We start from the raw sequence: 15,128 nt of genomic DNA on the forward strand, positions 1-15,128 counted from the left end.
TGTGATTTCTATTGTGACTATACCAAGAAAGAAGAAATGGCTGCTGCGGACACAAAATGATTGCCACGGTGATTGATCTGTCTGGGTTGTTGCAGCGCAATGTCTGCTTCACTCGGTGCAGATAGCGCTCGATATAGATTCAATTGGTTTCTTGTTGCTGTGAACACTGTGCATCACCATATTTACATGTGTCCCTGCCTATCCTTTTTCTGTCACTGGCAAAGAAATGTCAAATGTTATCGCGAGGTGTAAGGCTTGCTTGCATGTATGAGAACATTCTCAATTATTGTAGCCGATTCTATCTGTTGTCCATGTTATCACCGAACCTTGAGTAACCAGATTGTATCCGTGATAAGAATAGTGTTATACTTTCTGGAAGGTACGCAAGCACCAGTGATTGCGCTGGAACCTTGAACGAGTCATGTGTAACTAGTAGACGGATCTGACCCGTAGATCAGATTACGGCTATTGTTGCATGTGCTCGTCACAATCATTCTGGTTGAGTGGTTGAGTGTAACTTACCTGTGTGGGCACAGGTTCCCTCAATAAAGAGTTCATTTGGTGACTCACCATTGTCATCATCATCATCATCAGCCTATATTTTATGTCCACTGCAGGACGAAGGCCTCTCCCTGCGATCTCCAATTACCTCTGTCTTGCGCTAGCTTATTCCAACTTGCGCCTGCAAATTTCCTAACTTCATCATCCTATCTGGTTTTCTGCTGACCTCGACTGCACTTCCCTTCTCTTGGTATCCATTCTGTAACCCTAATGGTCCACCGGTTATCCATCCTACGCATTACATGGCCTGCCCAGCTCCATTTCTTCCGCTTAATGTCAACTAGAATATCGGCTATCCCCGTTTGTTCTCTGATCCACACCGCTCTCTTCCTGTCTGTTAACGTTAGTCCTAAGATTTTTCGTTCCATCGCTCTTTGTGTGGATCGCCAGTCAGCCTCTAGAGTCTGTAAAGGAGTATGTTTATCTAGGTCAATTACTCACAGGGGACCCTGATCACGAGAAAGAAATTTACAGAAGGATAAAATTGGGTTGGAGTGCATAAGGCAGGCATTACCAAATCCTGACTGGGAGCTTACCACTGTCGTTGAAAAGAAAAGTGTACAATCATTGCATTCTACCGGTGCTAACATGTGGGGCAGAAACTTGGAGGTTAACAAAGAAGCTCGAGAACAAGTTAAGACTCACCATTGTACCACAGTTTAATTCTTCACCGTCATGACAATGTGACAATATAGCATTGCTAGCGTACACTCAGCACATTCACATACTCTGCACGCATTTTGCTCTTCGAATAGCGTGCATGATGGCTCTAGAGGTATAAATATCCTGAATTTTGAACATTCGCACTGCCTTCAGCAGCATGCCCCTCCTGTTTTTTTCAGGGAACACACGGTGCAAAGAGCCGTTGTGGTGGAGGGGAGCACAGGGTTTTACTGGAAGCACATCTGGCGTCTGTGGGAGTTGGAATCATGTGAAAGATGGGTACATGGATTTAGCCAATCTTCGTGTCTTCTGGCTTCAAACAACTTTGCCACTGTGCTTATTGATCATCATCATCAACCAATATTTATGTTCACTGCAGGACGAAGGTCTCTCCCTGCGATCTCCAATTACCCCTGTCTTGCGCTAGCTGATTCCAACTTGCGCCTGCGAATTTCCTAGCTTCATCACTCCACCTAGCTTTCTGCCAAAGAAGCTCGAGAACAAGTTAAGGACGGTACAAAGAGCGATGGAACGAAAAATGTTAGGCCTAACGTTAAGAGACAGGAAGAGAGCGGTGTGGATCAGAGAATTAACGGAGATAGCCGATATTCTAGTTGACATTAAGCGGGAAATGTGGAGCTGGGCAGGCCAGGTAATGCAAAGGATCGATAACCGGTGGACCATTAGGATTACAGAATGAATACCAAGAGAAGAGAAGCGCAGTTGAGGACGGCAGAAAACTAGGTGCTTATTGATCACTTTCAACTAAATATACTGTGTTATAAATGCAACAATTTGCAATGATTACACGTGCGCATGGAATATGTGATTGCTTGACATTTATTCCAATAAATGCAGATAAAGCGTAATAAATAATACATCAAGAAAGCCTGAAACACGAAGATTAGACATCCTTGCCATGGTAGCTAAACGATCGCAGCACAGCCAGAGTTCCCTCTCGTAAGTTTTGTAGGAAAGTGTGGACGACAGCCAGTGGTGTCACAACTCTTCCCATCATGCATGGCACACAGACCGGTCGTGAATGCACAAAAGCTGAACTTGTGAAAATTTCATTGAAAAAGCAAACAAAGTCCTTGCCTGTCTCAAAGAATGTTTGAAATGTCCTAGCAACCAATGAGAGCCAAGATAGGACTAGATTTATAATGCAAGAGCAGTGCAAATGCTTTAAACCCAAAGTGGCAGTTGAACAGCTTTCTTCTCAGCTAATAACATACCCATTGTCATCTACCCAGTGATGTATGTTGGTCTGACGGTTGATTTCGAAAGTGGTTCCCTCAGCACAGCAGCCCGGTTGTGCTGCCTATTAGACCATGGGCTACCCAGTTGCCTAAGTTGGAGTGAAAGAGGTTAGATATGGACAGACGGGCAGAGAGGCATACTGCAAACTGGATCAAGTTCCTAGAGAATGTTAATCGCATTAAAGATGCCGAGTCCTTGCATGATAACATGTCCCATCTATGAGAAGTGACGTACAAATGCTTAAAAAATGCGCACGCACAGCACAAGAAGATTTTCCACATTGCATTGTGAGGCATCATACTTCTGTCAATTCAATTCCGTTCAATTTTATTTTTCAGATAATTCTATCGACTGCAGGCCCTATCCAGCACCCGTGCACTTCTTTGGGCCTAAGCTTTTGTTATTTTGAACCTAAAATTGGCCTTCACCACATAATTTGAACTTGAGCAGTCAGCATGCACGCGCGTGACCTCTATGGTGATGCCAGTATCGACCCCTTTTGGTGAAGCATGTCTCGATGAAGCTTAGGGGACAGTGAATGTGTTGGACACACATCATATCTCGTCGAAAATGCCTATTTTTGGCTTGACATGGAAGATTTTCAAACAATAATAGAAGCTTACAATGTATGATTATGGTATTTAGAATTTATCTGCTTCTAATGCGTGCCTTTATTTACCAAGAGAATTGGACCGAAAATCGCTTGTGTGGTGCAATTTGATATAAAACCAAAACCGCGTTCGCAGCGTTCGTATGGTTTATCACAGGACATGCCTGTATTGCGGCAAAGCTCACTATAGAGCTTCTGCGGCGAGTATGACTTTAGAAAACCGAGCACCATTGTGCAACACATATTAGACCCTTGCCAATTTTTTTTTTGCTGAAAAGCAAAGTACGTGTTAGATTTCTACTTCGTTTAGGAGCTTTAATGACATTTCTACATAAAGTTTTCTACTTTGGACACAGAAAGCATGCGGGCGTTTGATTCGAGGGCATCTCAGAATCGGGCAAACACTGCCAAATGAACCAATGGTGTGTTTTGGTGGTTTATTTTTTTTTCTAGTTTTATTTGACTCACCGGATAATTCAATCAATTTGGTCGGACCCATCAAGGTCGAAATAATGAAAGTTGACTGTAGTACTAATTTCATTTATGCATAGTCAATCGGCTTCTCTCTACGGAAACAACTGAAGAGGAAACCGATATGCCATGCAACATACTTCTATGCACTGCGCAGATACTCCACAGTTCAAAGGTGAAGCTGTCCTTGAACATCATGCCATGTGGAAGATTCTGTGATTTGAAGAAGCTGCTGAGGTTTTAGCGTGATATGTACACTCAATGTTACAGTAAATAACACCCACTGTTTTTTTTTTTTTTTTTTTCGCATGAGAAATGAGAGGTTACTGTAGCATTGTTTACAAAATTCAGTGAATTGTGTGTAGCTGTGATCGTTAAGAAGCCGAGCATGGGGTCAAGGAGTGTTTACCGAAACTGTGGGACCTAGACGCCTTCTTTTTGCACCCCACAGGTGTCTTGACCAGATCTCTTGCTATTTTTTATTTTCAGGAGGCCAAGACAAGCCGGCCAGGAGCATTCCCACTTCTGGGTGCACCTCTGGATTCCCCGCTGCATTATGGCGGTATGCTGTATCTTGGCAAAACGCTGGAGCACGGCATCTCATGCATGGTAGCCAACAGTGGCCGTTTGCGAGGCTCACGCCACAGCCTGGCTACCTGGAGCTTTTCTAGCGTCGAGCCCATTCTGCGCTCCTCCCTGGACCCAGCAAATGATGACGAGGACTTGTACAATTGGATGGCACGTCAGAGGGGGCCGTCATCACCTCTCGACTCACCCTCAAGTCGCAGTGCACCACGTGATTCGGGTGTGCCCACGGGAGGAATTCCTGATGCCCAAACTGTCTTTGAGCCACTCTTGGAAGTGCTGGGAGCCTGTGCCCTCAGTTTGCAAACACCAGGGCCACGACTAGCACTTTCAGCTTTGACAGAGCTTCTGCGCATAGACCTTGTGGAATCAGAGAGTCCGGAGCAGCCTCAGAGAAGGCGGTCCAAGCCTGGCCAGCGGCTTTTCGTGGACACAAGCACGGACACACCAGCTTTGGTGTGCGACCGGCTGGCATTGGAACTTGACATGCGTCACCCAGGAAGCCCTGGGACCTGTGCCCACATTGCAGTAGATGTGCAGTATGTGGCTCAGCAGGTGAACATGCCCTTGTTGCGACTGTTGAACCAGTTCTCAAGCATGTACGAGAATGTGAAAGAGACACGGCTGGAGCTGCAGTGCCGCCGACCTCGAGCTGACTCGGTGATTGTGCAGCAGCAGCCAGGCCTTGGCGGCAGCCAAGAGTCGGTTGCCCCTGCACAGGCAGGGCAAGGCATACCGCGCTGCTGGAAAACTATGTGTTTCCTGCTCGACCTGTACGAGACAATGCCCCCTTCACAGGCCTTGGCTGACAGGTGAGTGCATTAGATTTGGTGCAAGCCTGTGATGTTCAAAATCTGGCTGAGCACACTGATGTTGTACTGATATGTCTTCTGCCAGCCTGGTTCGAGTTGTCTTTAAAGGAAGCTTTAGCTCGGGACCAACTTCAGTTAGTCAATTTAAATACGTGTAAAACGCAGAAATGCTTTTATGAGACAACCGCTCGACCAACTTGAATGAAATTTGTTGAAATTCTTGCAACTCTAGGAAGAGGAACCTCGATTTAGGACCTCAAATATTTTAGAAATATAGCCAAAAATCGGTGAGCTTGAAAAAAAAAAGGAAATAGAACCACAGTGTCTATAAATCTGAAACTCTCCACGAAAAGCAGATATTGCCGTTCTCTAAAATGAATTTGTTAGAGCATCTAAAAGGAACACACTTGATGTAGGAATTTACCGCTTACGTGAAATTGTTTTAATACAGTTAAACCTGGATATAACGAAATTGACAAATTCCCGAAAAACTTCGTTATAAAGAGGATTTCGTTAATTTTTATATGCAGGTTCGGCACGAAAATTCGAAAAAGAATCGCTTACCGTATTTACTCGATTCTAACGCGCCCTCGATTGTAACGCGCACCCGTTTTCCGTTTTCGTCGAAGCACTCATCCTTGGAATGTCACACCAGGTATTGGATGCGTGGACACGTGTCGTTTCGCACAAGCGCGAAGCATCGGAAACCAAGAGCGAGCGTCAGGATGGCGTCGTAGTGTCGTATAGTGTTATAGAACCCCGCTGTTACGTTCCTGGGTACTGCGTTTTCCAGGCTGTTAGGTCGTTTTAGGCCGGTCCCGGCACAGCTCCCTTATAACCCAATGCATTGGTAACCCCACTGTTGCGTCGCAACTGCGGGACCGTTCCCGCATCGTACGTTGCGAACTGTAAACCCGCGCCGGCCCGAGCGGCCATTTTGACTTTTCATGTCGCTTGGCTTGGTGGCTTGACGATGGCATTGGCCGCCCAAAGTGCCGGGGGCGACAACTATGACGTATTTTTGGTTTCCGCCAGCAAAAGTACGGCTCTTGAGATCCGTATTTGCTATCGAAAGATGGTGTCTATGACGCATTGTAGCCCTAAAATTGGTTTTGGCTCATAGATGTTCCGTGTAAAGTTTAAGGGCGATAACACAGTCGCCGCACGCCGTATGCTGTATGTGCGAGGGGAGCCGACGACCGCGTCCAAATCTCGCGCACACACGAAAGAGAAGCAGGGCTTCCGTTGTGCTCGAGGCACCGGCAAGGGGGGGGGCAGCGGGCGGCGTTGTACTGTACTCTGGCATCAACCGCGTACTGCGCGGCGGCGCGCGGTCGCGCCGGCCGTATCTTGAACGCGATCTGCGTTGGGGCAGAGTCTAGCAGTGTAGGTGTGTCGGCGGCTCGTAGCTTTGTGCGTGCTGTGTGTTCTCGGCGCTCAGTTTGTGTTAAAGCGATAGACAACAACACGAAGGTCACTTCGCTCACTTCTGCAGGGGCGCTTCCATACGCCGCCAGCATTTGAAGGCGCGTGTTCGCGCTCATCAAGTGTGATGTGTCACAGCGTCGGCCAGCACGTCGGCAACATCAACTGGAAAAGGAGAGTACCGGCTTGGCAGGCTAGGCCAGCTGCAGCAAGCGGCAGGATCAAAGTTGAATGAAGGGAGGTGGAAAGGTCACGCCTGCGGCGGCAAGATCGCCAGGTCGAGGGATGCAGGCCCGCCTCGCACATGCTCCCACGCACGCACACGTGCGCTCGCTTCGCATTCCGTCGCAGCGGAGAAGGTGCTTCCGGTTGCTGCTCGTGCAAAAATGACAACATGACAAAATCTCTAGGTTGTTGGTGGGGAAAATTCGTTATATCGGAGGGGTCTCCCATTGCCACTTCGTTACGTAGAGGTCTCAAATACATGTGCTTCTATGGAGTAACGGCGGGGAATAGAAAAACTTCGGTATATCCAGGAATTCGTTATATCGAGGTTTGTTATAAGCAGGTTTAACTGTAGTTATGGGAGGGTATTACAAATGTCCTACACGCAAGTTTGTTGTATATTTTTTTTCAGTGTATAACCTCGATATAACCAAGTCGATAAAAACGGAACTTCGCTTAGTTATATTTAAATTTGACCTTTTATGCAGTTCAGTACCGTTGCCAGCGAATTTTTCATATGCAGAAGGGGCCACAAAATTTTCCGAATTATCGGGCATTCAGGAAAAGCAAACTTGAATGAAAAAGAATTTCATTTTTCTTAACGTAATAGTAGGCTACAAAAGATACGGTTTCATGCCACGTCAAATATATCTTCACATCATATTAGTAAGATAGTTAACAGAACGCCTACCAAAATGGTGTTGTCGAAGGGGGTAGACATTTCAGCTTCCACAGGGAAGCCTTGCTCACTGAACTGATGGGCCCGAAAATTCGAGCTCCAATCCGCTTGAGTAATCTGTTAAGGCATCTTGCATAGACAGGCGGCAAATAACCGTCATTCCAATTTAGTTTGTTTACTGTTGTCTCGATAGTCAGGGATTCCAGATATTGCCTCTGTGTTGTGGGGTCTCACACGTGCTCTTGGGACAAAGGAACAACAGCACAGTAGTGCAAACAATCAAAAAGGCATTCATTGCACCTTTCGTGCACTAATGCCTGCTAGCCGAATTATTGCTGATTGAACATGGGACGATAAGCGTGCGACAAATCGAGGATGTTCAACTCACCACGACCGGATAGCGAGCGAATACAGTTAAACCTGGATATAACGAAATTGACAAATTCCCGAAAAACTTTGTTATAAAGAGGATTTTGTTATATGCAGGTTCGGCACAAAAATTCGAAAAAGAAACGCTTACCGTATGTACTATCGCTCAAGATTTACTCCCAATACACTAAAGTTGCGATGAACAAAAAATCCCAGTTTCGCCCGAAAGGCGGAGCATCGATTGCGGCAGCAAATTAGCAGACAGCTATACGAAGTAAGGATAGTACAGTCAAACCTCGTTAATACGTACCCGCTTACTGCGTAATTGCGGTTTAAACGTAGTTGTGAATATTCCCCCACCCAGCCCCCATTGAACCCCATGTATTGGCTGACCGCTTAAGCCATAGTCGCTCATTGCCCACCAAACGGTTAGTGGGTACTATTTTTCTTGTTCTACACGTACAGACACAAAATCGGCTCAGGTGCGCAGACGTTCGATTCTCGAGTTGCGACGCCCGGACGACAGTCGCCTGCGATAGTGAAATTACAACATGGCCACCATCATGTATTTTTTGCTGATACAGCTGTTGCCGATTGCCGTGCACAAAAGCATGGCCTTCGAGATGAGTTCCCGGTAACACGGAGAAGCTGCTGGTAGGGGGTGCGAATTCACTGTCGCTGTCGGAGTAGTAACCGCGCAGAAGCTCATTTTATAACGAAGGGCATTTGTGCTGCCACCGTGGACGTCGCTTTGAGGTTCCATGTAAAGGACAAACACGGCAACATCGTTGCCGGGCGCCGTACGCTGTGTGTGCGAGTGAAAGGTTGCGGCGGTCAGCCGACTCAATCTCGCTCGCGCGAGGGAGAAAGGGGGGGGGGGCGGAAGCGCACTTCCGCGCTAGGCACGGCGGGGGAGGCGAGAAAGAGCGGCGTTTACTTCGGCGGCGGCCGCCGTATCTTGAAAGGGATCTTTGATGTGGAAAAATTGTGCTCCCGCGCGGGCTTATCTTCAAAGCGAACTGCAGACAAGGTCAATATCTTGCGTTTCTTCGTCGAAGTACTCCTCCTTGAAATCTCACACCAGGTACTGGATAAGTGGACACGTGGCACTTCGCACTAGCGCGTGGCGTCGGAAACGATGAGCGAGTGACACGATGGCATCGTAGCGTCGTATAGTGTCACCTAGTGTCAGGTTAGTGAAGTGAAGCGCAGAGACTTGCTCAGTAACCAAAGCGTTGCGCTGCCAGCACGCTGAAAAAAAAAGGTTTTTTTTTTCTCTTCGGCAACAGGAAAAGGAGACTGCCGGCTTGGTGGGCTAAGCCAGCTGCAGCAAGCGGCGGCATCAGGTTTGAATGAAGGGAGGGGGAAAGGTCACACCCGCGGCGGCAAGATCGCCGGGTGGAGGGATGCAGGCCCGCCTCGCGCACGCTCGCTCGCACGTACGCACATGTGCTCTCGCCTCGCAGTCGCCGTGAATTCAAGCGCGTTGCCGCCACTTAGCATTCCGTCGCGGCGGAGAAGGTGCTTCCGGTTGCTGTTAGTGCAAAAATGACAAAATTTGAGGCGAAATCTCTAGGTTGTCGGCGGGGAAAATTCGTTATTTCGAGGGGGTCTTCTGCTGCCAATTCGTTACATAGAGGTCTCAACTACATGTGCTTCTATGGAGTAACGGCGGGAAATATAAAAACTTCGTTATATCCAGGAATTTGTTATAATGATGTTCGTTATAAGCAGGCTTAACTATATGTTTGCCCCGTGCTGGACACCAACGTCTAATTGTTCGTGTTTACGGTCACGAGAACGGTGGTGCACTCGAACGATCGTGTTTGTTCATCCCGCTGCCCCACTCCAAAACGTTCTCGGGATGGTCCTGCGAAACGGGTCGGCGCACACGTGAAGCATCCGTGCTGTTTGCTGACCCCACGTCAAACAGGCACAGCTTGCTTCCTTTTGCGCCCAAGTAACCCCGCCGTTAGGTGGCATTAGCAGCGCAGCACTTGCGCCATCTCTCATACTGCTATGCAACCACACCGACCACCGATGTAAAGTCACGCGGCAAAGCCGGATTTCAGGAGATGGAAGCCATGCGGGAAAAACAATATCAGGGGACAAGTGAGTCGCGCATCCCCACAGTGTCCAGTTTCTTTCCCTGGCGATAATTAACTCATGGTCCCAGTTAATACTGTGTGGCACAGTATGTGCATGCTCAGTGAGGGCATTGGAAGCAACCTTTTTCATTTTGACGTCGTAATGTGCTCTTTTAGATGCTTCGTGAAATTTCCACTCTTGCCAATACAAATGTAATCACAGTCCGCATAGAGTATCTTATATACAACTCCCAGGAACTTTTCTTTTTTTAGTTTATCCTTCACCCTCATCAGCTCGTGGTGCAACGTGTGAGAAAGAACATGGGCCGCTTGCAAGTTGTAGCTGGGCATGACATGTGTCGAAGCTTCGCTTACACTGGGCACATAAGGAATGGCAGTACACCTTAGGCAGGCAGTATCATGTGGTTCTGCAGTACGGAGGGGGTTACAGAGGAACTTTTGAGTACTATTGCTGAATTACAACAATCCAAATGCAAAAAATATGCAAAAATACTCACCAATTCGGGATGTCACTAACAGCCCTGCCCTAGCTGTCAGAAAAAAAAACAATTGACTCCAATTGGGAAATTTACAATTGGTACCACTTGGAAAATTTCCAATCGTAAATTAGTACATAGTAATTGGACCAATTGGAACAACTGGAACGTGACCAATTGGTTTTTGTTGGAGTGACCAATTGTACCCAATGGGTTCCAATTGGTTGAAACGAATGGGCACCAATTCGTTGGAATGACCAATTGCACCAATGGGCAATACCAATACACATAAATACCCCACAAAGCAAACCTGAATAGGATTCCAGCTGTCAGAAACAGATCTGCAGGAAGCCATAGTACTGCATGCCTTAGTACAGTATAGACCTCTTATAACGTAACCGCTTATAGTGCAGTACCGGATATATATAGGCATTTCGCACATCGACACCTCAGACCCGCGACTTAGCACATCGTGCACCGACTCTATTATCGTATTGCCACAATATCTCGTACCAATACTTATCATACCACCCCTTCATAAAGAGAACCTCATCATGAGCTCTTTTCACTAGGCCACTTGGGCTGGCACAGACATCTGGCTGCAGAAGTGAGGCATCATACAAAAGTACAGGCTGGAAAGCACCTAGCAGCTGCATTGCTGCCTATCTATCAGTGGCTCTACTAACATCCATAGCCATTGTCAATGGAAGATGATCCAGAACGCTGCTGAGAGCCTTCATTCAGTAACATGATCGATTCTACCAAAAGAAAACAATGCCTCACTGACTGTACTAGAGACTGCTATCAATGAGGTAGTCTGCAGGTACAATGCTAGAACTACTGTATATTTATACCGACATAGTTCTGCACTTCACTTGGTTTGAAACCCAGGCACCATGCTCTTTGTAAAGCAGCAGTAAAGAATGCCATACAAAAATGAAAAAGCAAGAACGAAGGCACAGCAGACCAGAGGCCACATCTCCAAGAAGCCCCACATCACAAAACACATCAAAGATTACAAATTTGGTGCGTTTTAGAGAACTGAAGAGAAGGAGAAACTTTGAGAGCCGTTTTCTCAAAACTGTTTTTTCGCCTTTCTGCTCAGTTTCTGGAGCTGATTTCTTCGTTTTTTTCTGGAGCTGATTTTTTCTGAGCGGATTTCTTCTGGAGCTGATTTTTTTTGTCACGTTCCTTGGACTACAGTGCAGGTCAAGACAGTCTCGCATGTTTATCTTGCTTTTTATAAGTTTATGGTGTCACTATTCGTTCACCCCGAAAGTGTGCTTGGTGCGAAGGTAACTTGAAAAATTTCTGTCTAAAACATTTGTGTTGCGAAAAAAAAAAAGTAAGACTGTCACGACCTCCAGCACGCATTGAGCTATGCAATCAATACTCAACGAGCCTTCCATCGTGTTTTTTAAGCTCCCCAGGCCCTCCAGAAAGTTCAAGAAAAAAAAAGTCTGCTCCATAAAATGTTCTCAAGGTATCACTCTGAAACTTTCATGGAAGTATCAGGGAGACATTCTAAACATTTGTGCCATTTTTCATCAAAATTCATGAAGAAATCAGGAAGTTTATTTTCAAAGCCACGTCCCCCCTTAACCACATAAAGCCAACAGACAATTATTCCAAGGAAAGCATCGGGGAAATTAAGTGTAGTTGAAAATGGAATGTAGAAAATAATGAAGAAAAGGGAAATGAAAGTGGACAAAAAGATAACTTGTCGCCAGCGTGAGCCGAACCCGCAACCTCCGCATTACGCGTGCGTTGCACTACCAATTGTGCTACGGCAACGACCATCAATTCGTCCACTAACTTGGGTATTTATATTTTCAAGATCTAGCCCTAGGAGTATTAGCCAGTGCCACTCAGAACCAAGGTGGGAGGATGTGGAACATCCTTTTTAGCCCGATGGCGTCACCATACACGTGATCTTGGGAGAGCAATCACATGGCTAATAAACCCTCGCATGATACCTAATGACATCAAGGCTGCCAGATTCGAGACCCTCGTAATGAAATACGAAACAAGAAGGTGAATCGAGGCGCTCGATTTTGTTAATCATAGCCACATAAAGCCAACAGACAATGATACCAAGGAAAGCATCGGGGAACTTCAGTGTAGTTGAAAATGGAATGTAAAAAATAATGAAGAATAGGGAAATGAAAGTGGACAAAAAGATAACTTGTCGCCGGCGGGAGCCGAACCCGCAACCTCCGCATTACGCGTGCATTGCACTACCAATTGTGTTACGGCGACGGCCATCAATTCGTTCACTAACTTGGGCCAGAGTCTTCGTCTTCCTCTCGTTCGCGTCACCTCTTCTTTCCCTTCACCGTAACATCACCCTCCCGGTGGGGTTAGCTCCGTCCCGGTGCAGGTTATGGAGCGTCGCTTAATGGGGGGACATAGGGCTTGAGCCTGGCGACGTGAACAACATCGCTGGTGACGTTGGGAGGCACTGAAGGCTGACCGACTGGGGCGATCTCGTATGTCACATCGGGCAGTTGTCGTAAGATCTGGTATGGACCAGAATAACGGGAAAGTAGTTTTTCCGACAAGCCGACGCGGCGTGAAGGCGTCCAGAGAAGGACAAGGGAACCAGGTGAAAAATGGTGGTCTCGGTACCGAAGGTCGTAGCGTCGTTTTTGAGAGGCTTGCGAGACTGTGAGGCGATGACGGGCGACCTCTCGGGCCTGGGCGGCTAAGGCAATAGCATCGCGAGCGTAACCAGTGCTGGATGATTGTACTGCGGAAGGTAGCAATGTGTCGAAGGGCAAGGTGGAGTCGCGGCCATACAAAAGGTAAAATGGGGAGAATCCGGCAGTATCGTGACGGAACGAGTTGTATGCGAAAGTGATGTACGGTAAAGCGACGTCCCAGTCGCGGTGATCGTCGTCAACGTACAGGGCCAGCATTTCAGTTAGTGTGCGGTTGAGTCGTTCGCTGAGGCCGTTCGTTTGAGGGTGGTACGCGGTAGCGAGCTGGTGTTCTGTAGAACAGGAGCGGAGCAGATCATCGGCGACCTTCGAGAGAAAGTAGCGGCCGCGATCCGTGAGTAACTGGCGAGGGGCGCCGTGGTGCAGGATGACGTCGTATAGTAGGAAGTCGGCGACATCTGTAGCGCAGCTGGTTGGCATCGCTCATGTAATGGCATATCTCGTGGCATGATCTGTTGCTACAGCAATCCATTTGTTTCCTTTCATAGAAATAGGAAAGGGGCCAAGGAGGTCGAGGCCCACACGGAAGAAGGGCTCTGTAGGGATAGCAATTGGTTGAAGCAAACCAGCAGGAGGCATAGCAGGTGTTTTGCGGCGCTGACACAGGTCGCAAGAAGTGACATAACGGCGTACAGAGCGATAAATGCCGGGCCAGAAGAAGCGGCGCCGCAGGCGGTCGTAAGTACGAGTGATGCCCAGATGTCCAGCAGTAGGAGCGTCGTGAAGTTGCTGGAGCACGGCCAGTCGAAGGTGCTTTGGAACGACTAGGAGGAGCTCCGGGCCATCAGGACGAAAGCTACGATGGTATAAAGTTACATCGCGCAAGGTGAACATCCGGAGCGACGGGTCATTGGGCAAGGAGCTTAGGCGTTCCATAAGCGTTCGAAGAAGAGGGTCTTGGTGTTGCTCGTCGCCAATATGGAGAAAGCCGGAGAGGGACAGAGTACTGATGTCCGAGTCTGCATCGGTATTGTCCGGTTGATCCACTGGATTGCGGGACAGGCAGTCAGCGTCTTTATGCAGGTGCCCTGACTTATACATAATAGAAAATGTATATTCTTGTAGACACAATGCCCACCGTGCAAGTCGTCCAGTTAGGTCCTTCAAAGAGGAGAGCCAGCAGAGGGCATGATGATCGGTTACGACGCAGAAGCTGCGACCGAAAAGGTACGGCCGAAATTTCGCAACCGCCCATACGAGCGCGAGGCATTCCCTCTCAGTGGTGGAGTAATTTCGCTCGGGCGTGGAAAGAAGGCGGCTGGCGTAAGCGATGACACAGTCGTGGCCCTGTTGACGTTGAGCGAGGACAGCGCCAATGCCATAACCACTCGTGTCAGTTCGTACTTCAGTAGGCGCAGAAGGGTCAAAGTGTGACAGAATCGGGGAGGTTGTAAGCCGCTCGATCAGGGTAGAGAAGGCGTGCTCCTGCAGTGGTCCCCAAGAGAAAGAGGCATCTTTCTTAAGAAGGTCAGTGAGAGGGCGAGCGATGTCGGCAAATTGTTTCACCAATCGCCGGAAATAAGAGCATAAGCCCAGAAAACTACGGACATCGTTTGTTGAACAAGGTACAGAAAAATTGCGCACGGCGTGGAGTTTCTGTGGATCAGGTTGGATTCCGGCGGCGTTTACGAGATGGCCGAGCATGGTAATTTCACGGCGACCGAAATGGCACTTGGAGGAGTTTAGCTGAAGGCCAGCCCTGCGAAACACGGAGAGTATGGTCGTGAGGCGCCTCAGGTGGCTCTCAAAGTTCGACGAAAACACAATCACATCGTCGAGGTAACAGAGGCATGTAGACCACTTCAAGCCGCGCAGCAGAGTCCATCATGCGCTCGAATGTAGGTGGCGCATTGCATAATCCAAAGGGCATGACTTTAAATTGGTACAGACCGTCCGGTGTGACGAAGGCGGTTTTCTCACGGTCCATCTCGTCGACGCTAATCTGCCAATAGCCGGAGCGGAGGTCAATTGATGAAAAGTATTGGGATCCGTGAAGGCAGTCAAGAGCGTCGTCAATGCGAGGCAGGGGGTAAACATCCTTCTTTGTTATCTTGTTGAGGTGACGGTAGTCAACGCAGAAGCGCCACGAGTTGTCTTTTTTCTTTACTAAGACAACCGGTGATGCCCACGGGCTACTGGAAGGTTCAATGATGTTCTTGTCCAT

General features: G+C 47.9%; 1 protein-coding gene across 1 annotated transcript in view; it reads left to right on the forward strand.

The window, feature by feature from the left end:
• Nucleotides 1-15,128, forward strand: part of LOC119448019 (transmembrane protein KIAA1109 homolog) — a 431,927-nt gene that overhangs the window by 59,299 nt on the left and 357,500 nt on the right. Inside the window, exon 6 of the mRNA XM_049665124.1 lies at nt 4,055-4,962. Coding sequence (XP_049521081.1) covers nt 4,055-4,962 — 908 coding nt within the window. The remainder of the gene's footprint in view (nt 1-4,054; nt 4,963-15,128) is intronic.

The sequence above is a fragment of the Dermacentor silvarum genome, chromosome 4 (assembly GCF_013339745.2).
Source record: "Dermacentor silvarum isolate Dsil-2018 chromosome 4, BIME_Dsil_1.4, whole genome shotgun sequence".
Taxonomy (NCBI): domain Eukaryota; kingdom Metazoa; phylum Arthropoda; class Arachnida; order Ixodida; family Ixodidae; genus Dermacentor; species Dermacentor silvarum.